Source organism: Triticum dicoccoides, chromosome 3B, assembly GCF_002162155.2.
Source record: "Triticum dicoccoides isolate Atlit2015 ecotype Zavitan chromosome 3B, WEW_v2.0, whole genome shotgun sequence".
In the NCBI taxonomy this organism is placed as follows: domain Eukaryota; kingdom Viridiplantae; phylum Streptophyta; class Magnoliopsida; order Poales; family Poaceae; genus Triticum; species Triticum dicoccoides.
The window spans coordinates 794,484,672-794,491,825 of NC_041385.1; the positions used below are offsets into that span (position 1 = coordinate 794,484,672).

General features: G+C 45.2%; 1 protein-coding gene across 1 annotated transcript in view; it reads right to left on the reverse strand.

The window, feature by feature from the left end:
- Nucleotides 1-3,162: 3,162 nt before the first annotated feature.
- Nucleotides 3,163-7,154, reverse strand: part of LOC119278520 (methionine S-methyltransferase-like) — an 8,893-nt gene continuing 4,901 nt past the window's right edge. The window contains exons 5-9 of the mRNA XM_037559862.1: nt 4,843-5,031; nt 4,453-4,641; nt 4,134-4,370; nt 3,908-4,000; nt 3,163-3,572 (exon numbers count right to left, since the gene is read on the reverse strand). Coding sequence (XP_037415759.1) covers nt 3,947-4,000; nt 4,134-4,370; nt 4,453-4,641; nt 4,843-5,031 — 669 coding nt within the window. The 3' untranslated portion in view covers nt 3,163-3,572; nt 3,908-3,946. The remainder of the gene's footprint in view (nt 3,573-3,907; nt 4,001-4,133; nt 4,371-4,452; nt 4,642-4,842; nt 5,032-7,154) is intronic.

Genomic DNA, 7,154 nt, shown 5'->3' on the forward strand with positions numbered 1-7,154 from the left:
ACACATGGGTTGCATAATTTACCGGGGTTATATGTTCCAGCAATTTTCCCCCTTGGTCAAAAGTTACAGCGGTGTTTGTACTTAAGTTATCAGGTATGTAATTCGTATATTACCGTGCTATTATCACATAAGTTATCAGGGGGAGGGGGTTATGTTTCCAACAACTTTTTTTCTCCTTGATCAAAGTTACCATGGTATTTATACGTAAGTTATCAGGTACATGGTTCTTTAATTACCGTGCTATTTTCACATAAGTTATCGAGGGATGTTTTCAACAATCCCCCCCCCCCCATTGGTCAAAGTTACTCTGATGTTTGTAAGTAGGTTATCGGATAGGTGGTTTGTATATTACCATGATATTTTCATATGAATTACCAGGTATGTTTTTCAACAATGTTTTTCTTTCTTTGGTCAAAGTTACCGCGTTGTTTCTATGTAATTTATCGGGTATGTTGTTCATATATGACCATCATATTATTTTTCGTACTTGTTCATATATGACCAACAGCAGCTCGTAACGCGTGGACGCTACAGCACCAGCAGCAACAGCGTCGGCCGCCATCGATGGCCTCTCCGGCTGTTGGCTGAGCACCAGACACCGCCGCCCATCATCTTCCCGGTTGTGAGCCGCGCACCCGCTGCAGCAGCTTGTTAGTTGTTAGGCTATCTGCCACCGCTTGTCGCGCGTGGCTGCAGCAGCAGCAGCACCCATGTCGACCGTCGGCCCCGCTCCTCCGGCTGTCGCCGGCTGAGCACCGGATTCCGCCGCCCGCCTTCCCGGTCGTGAGCCGCGCACTCGCCGCCTCGCTTCTAGCCCTGCTTCAAGGGAGAGCACTGCTGCCTGCCCCACTATGGCCCTCCTCCTCCTTCCCATCACGACCGCCTGAGAAGGTAGTTCGCTGAGATGGGGAAGCACGCGAACACGGCGGCCGGGACTCGCGATGACGGTGGTGGCAGCGCTAGGCGGAGTGGATCAACAGGGACAACCTCGACCCAGGGAGAGCTGGCAAGGGTGTCGAGCTTGGGGGCACAGACTGGCGTGAGCGGTGGCGTGGCCGATGACCACGAGATTCTGCACAGGGCAGCGACGCAAAAGGTAGGTGGGGATCGTGGGTGCCTGGGTGGGTGGGTTTGACGAAGGGGTCGCTTGATGAGATCGTGTGGCAGTTTTGCAATCTGCCACACGGTTGCCATATACTCCCTCCGTCCGAAAATACTTGTCATCAAAATGGATAAAAAGGGATGTATGTAGAACTAAAATACGTTTAGATACATCCCCTTTTATTCATTTTGATAACAAGTATTTCCGCACGGAGGGAGTACATATTTCGTTTAGTAAATAGGTTTTAACCTGACAGTGCTGTATCAGTTATTACAACGTACTCAGTGGATTATACTGCCCTGGGCTACTGCTTTTTTGTACTGTTGGCTGTTGGTGTGGTTTCTTCCATGATAGTTTCCGTTTTGCATAGTATAAGGAGTTGTCCGGTTACTTCAAAATAGACTAATTACGTGCTTCATTTCAATGATTCCTTTTTCTGCCTTTAATTGTAACCGGAATGAAAGAAATAAGGAAGATGAAGCTGAACGCCTACTGTTTGCTGTTTCAGTTGTTAGCATGTAAACAGAAAACTATATACAATTTGCATTGTCAAATTTGGGAAGAAAAGCGAGACTAAATAAAATGTGGGATACAGTTTTGTTTGGATCGAGTAACATGGGCATTCAAACTTTTTAACAGTGATAGGGCGATGCCTGAGTTTTTGAGCATATTAGCGAAATGAATGAATTAGTGACGGTTGTACAGCTTATCTGCCATTTTATGCTTTAGTTCAACTTTAACATGTGTGTAAAACTAGGATGTTAACTGCAATGGAGAGAAAACTGAACATGCATGCTCTGTAACAAGAACATGGTGTCTGTAATGATGGTCTGTACACCACGACCAGCCTAATTTCTGATGGTGTGGTCATCTGTACGGATGCCACCTTTTCCTTCCTATTTTCTGATGCTGTGGTCATCGTCATCCTCATCCATTAGTTATGGAGCAACTGGGCAGAGTCTCTTTTTCTGCAAACTACTCACCGGCTTGCCGTACGCCTTGTACCTGCTCAACCCAACCACCCTGGTGTACACCTGCACGTTTGGACAGAGGAGCAGGGCTCAAAATCCTCCCAAGTTACGTGAGCTAGCCAGATAAGAAGAAGAAGAAGAAGAAGAAGAAGAAGAAGCTTGTGGCAGGCAGGCATTACCTCCTCAACTTGTAGGTAGTCCTTCCCTGTGACGAAGCGGTCGAAGTTGATCTCGAGGTCGTCCCTGGGGACGCACCAAGGGTCGGCGTCCGCTGCAACGCCGCCACTGGCTCGCAGCAGCAGCACGGCGAGGATGAGGATGGCGCCGGTCGTCTTCGTCGTCATTGGGGTGTCGGTCTACGTACGTACCAGCAGCTGAAACAGAGACGAGCTCGAGAGTGGAACACAAGTGAGTGCACCGGCTTTTATAGGCAGCAGCAGAGCGTGTAAGTGCGTGGGCGCGAGGAGTGATCTAACTGGCCCTGCTGCGTGGATTTTTCTACAGCCAGTACAGTAGAGTGCTCCTAGACGAAATATGGAGGTTGCATTGCAACCAAACCAGTCATGGCCGGCCTCGTATGTGACAGGCCGGACGGTGCACCATCGTCTCATGGCCGTCCTTTCCCAGCCGGACAATAGTGAGCCGGAATCGTCATGTGACAGATCGATCCATTCCATAGCGTAATCGGTACGTACTGAGCTTAATTGTATGTCTTCGTCTGCAACTTCCTCGTCCCTCTTCCCTTTTTAAGCAAGATAACAACAGACTCCCCGGCCCCCGGCCCTGTGAGGGAATTCTTCCGTGTGGACGCCTCCTCCTTTTCCGCCAGGAATCTCTAGTCGTGCTGGCCTTCGAACGTTAACAGATCGGGATTTCTTCTTCTCAAACTCAATCACAATCACAAACGTTTCGCCTCGGTTTGCCCCAACCAAGTTGGGCACTGCATGCGTCTACTAGTCGATGCATGCATGGCTCGTATATACTCCTATATTAATTCACACAGCCTAGTCTTTCAATCGAGTTCGTTTGTACTAACCGAAAATTATTATTTTGCTACGTCACATGTAATAACCTACCTATGCCTACTACTAACACTAAAAAGGGTTTCCCCCGCTTTAGATTATAAAGCAACCATCACAACATCATCTGGTAATTACCGCATACCGCACCATAAAGGTTCAGCCAAATAAAGGAAGGAAAACAAGTTACCACAAGGGCAACAAGAACTCAAAGTGCAGCATAGTACTAGAAAGCTGGGGGCACAGCCAAAACAAACCCCTACAGGAGGATCACAGCTCTGATATATCTAGGAGTAACCGAGAACCAACATCTTTCGTTGCGCTTAGTAAATTCACAACAACAGCACTGGTGATAGCCTCAAATTGAGCCATGCCAGCAACAACAACCTGAGGCTTCAATTTCCTGATCAACTCGATCAGCAAATCTGATTGGCGTGGTGCCTCAATTACACCGATAGTGTCTTTACCGTCTGCTCTTTCCTGAAATTTCAAGAAGTAGCAGTAGCATCTACATTATTGTGTTATATAGAATGAGTGTCTTATCACCATCCACTCTTTTATCATAGAACGAACATGCCATTTCTACTGTCACTCTGAGAAAGATTAAAAAAAAAATGAAAGGAGGAGGGGGTAGAGGGTGGAAAGAAGAGGAAAATAAACTAGACTGGAGGACTCATCCAGCTAGTACAGAACTAGAGATCAGATCTTGCACAAAGGAAAGGTGATAGCATGACACACGCAAAGGCACAGATGGATGATTGCATATCATGTGTCTGAATGGGAAGATCAATGCTCATAGACGGAGAGAAATGTACCTCAACCGCTGATTAACCACTGCTTCGGCAAATGTCTGGTCAGATGTTCATCAACAATTGCAAGGGCCGGTGAGAACAATTGAAGAGCATTTTCTATTGCCACAGCACGGGAAGGGAATACAACAACATTCAAGTGACCAGAATAAAAAAAAGGGTATCAGATAGATCTTATGAATTTCTAGTAAGCAAACATAATTGTAAACAGGCAACAAATACCATATCTTACATCAGATGTCAGTGAGATGTGGTGGTAGCACTTCATAAATCCAGCAACAAGATTCCGGAAGTTTAGACATCCAGCTGGAGGCTCACAAGGATTGGTTTTATTATCTTTCAAAAAACTAGCTAGGTATGCTAGGAAGGGAATTTTTTCATCAGCAACAGAATCGTCATCGAAGGACAAATCAAGGGAGCTGCTGACTTCATGAAATCCATCTTTAAGAAACTCAAATATTTTCTTCACCTGAAAGTTTTCTTTTAGTTACTACTATTACATCTCTGTGTTATTGCTTTTATATATACTAATATAAAGAACAGAAAGAAACCTGGTTGGGATTGCGAAGTTGACAGCTGTACACAGATAAAGAATGTGAAATGTGGCCACCAGATTTCATGTATGCCCAGGCTGTACGTGCACAGACAGGCTGATCCCCAACTAGATCCATGAAGAACTCAAATCGATGTGGGCTATTCTCCTCAATTTCAACTAAAGCTGAAATATCAGTGTCAGCAGCCTGCAAAGAATCCAACTAGTTGTTAAACATGGCAAACAAAAATGGCATTCCAACATATAACCACAGCTGGTAGCTACAAAGTCTAGGCCCTACTGAATGTTGTTGTTCGACTCAAAGTGAATAATGTTGACCAAATCAGGACATAATACTGGTACGAAGACGATCTGATTATTTAATATTTGTTTGTCACAGCAAGACTACCTGCATAATTTTTGTTTGCCAGAGCTTCTTGATGTGAAATCCACGGCGTAGAAATACGCGCTCACAGACACCTTGTCCTGGTCGACCACCAATGTTGAATACCATAATACCCATAGGCTTTATGACAGCTATCCCTTCTTCAACTGCACGAGCAATCAATCCAAGGCCAAACTCGTCCTCAACAAAACCCTGGATACAGTAAGGTATGAAGTAAGTTCACAAACATAACAAGTGAACAGAAGGAGACTGCCAATCATGGCCTTACTTCTTACAAACCATCTCGAGTTAAATTGATTGTACAGAGGGAACTAAGTTCTCAGTAAACCATCATACATTATCACCCAAAAGATATATCAGGAGTAGAGAAGAAAGCCTATAAGGAAATGATATATGTTCGAACACAATGTTTTCCTAAGATGGTCATGAACAAAGCTGAGCATTGAAGATAGATCACTATTAGTATTAGGTAATGTTGTGGACGTTAGTACAATACATCAAAGTAGCACTACTTGCATTACAGCCGGCCGGATAGCAAGAAGACCAGGATGGTCATATTGCAGCAGGAGATGGTCATGCGTTTGGCAAAGACTTGCAGCAGCAAGTAAAAGAGGAGAGTCCTTTAGAAAAGTATACGGTTAAGATAGAGTTGACTTATATAAGGAAAGATCTAATAAGTCCAAAATCGTATTAGGAGTGGTCAAGGGTGCCATGTATCTATATTTGAGCCAAGCAAAAAGAACCAATCTATTCTCTGGCAAGTTATTCTCTATAGTCTCAACCTATGTCTACCCAATTTCTCGCAGCCACGTCATCTGACTATCCTCAGCAGGGTAGTTATCCCGTTGTGAATTAAGGTTCACAATAGTTGGTATCAGAGCAAACCACCATGGCTTTTGCTGCTGAAAAGCCATCATGACAGATACTGCACGTCATGATTCAGCAAGTGGTCTAACCATCAGTCTATCACAGAGAATTTGTTTCATCGAGTCTTCAATCCTATGGAGTGGTGGAGACCATTGAAATTTTGCCAGGAAGATAAAAATCATGGCCTTCATCAAATATGGCTTAGATCATGATGCTGCACAAGCTCGCCGAAATATCTATGATTGTTGTTTTCAGCTAGGCATCCAGTTAGTTCCGTACATTATTTTCAGGGCCTTCCATGATGACAATAGCAACAAACTTGTCAACAGTCAAAGCAAGAAATATCAGTGTTGGTGACTCAACAAGAAGCAGCAGTGCCAGAGGCACACGAAGAAGTACAAGAAGTTATGACGAGACATACAGATGCAGTGGTGGTGGAGCCACAGCTAGCGCTGGAGGCAAACAGCTTAGCAAGCAATACCAGTGATGATGGTGTGAAAGCATGCACCAGTCGCTGGGTGCTTGCTCACCATGACCTAAACCTTAACCTCACCAATAGACTCTCCCACTCCGCTGAACATGAACTGATTGCTATGTGCCTTATTATGGCTTCGATTAACTTGAACTCGCAGGTGGCTGACAAAAGAATTACTAGGCAAGGGGGCAAGGCCCTAACCACCAAGCTAGCATACAGAGCGGCCTGGAGTCTTCAACCAAAGGATTGCCTGGTTACTGCTATCTGGAAAAAGTTTGCGCCAAACAAATGCAGAATCTTCTTTTGGCTGGCGCACAAGGACCGCCTGCACACCAACGAGAGGCGCTTCCGCCGAACCATTGCTATCTCTGATGTTCTTGCCCTTTTTGCAACCAATGCGAGAGCATCGACCATCTTCTGTTCAATTCTCAACTGCTAAAACCACATTGGGATGAGCTTGGCAGCTTACATGATGGCACCCCTCAAAATCTGCAACTCTTATGGCGTGATGCTCTGTCCAATAAAACTGGAACAACGGTGATCTTGGCCACCCTTTGGAATATTTGGAAATGCAGAAACGCAATAGTTTTTAGGAATGAAGCAATGGGCCTAAACACCGTTGCTAGAGATACAGCTGACGATCTCAAACTGTGGGCCAACAGATGCAAACATAGTCAGATGCAGAACCTGCTCCGTAATTGGGGTACAATGTTGTTTCATTTAGCCGGGAGATTGCGATGTATTAGCGAGATTGTACTGTAATAGCTCCTTTTTCTTTTTTCCAACCCCCCCCCCCCCCTTGTGTACCTCAGTTTCCTTGTTGTACTGCTCGGTTTTGCTTGAGTAATAAAGTGGTTCAGGCCGGTGTAAGCTCGCGGTTGACGCGTCAAAAAAAAAAGGCATGAAAGCAGCTGATCGCAGTGGAGTCAAGGATGCACATACACGTAACAGCGGCTGGAGGTGCATACGTGGC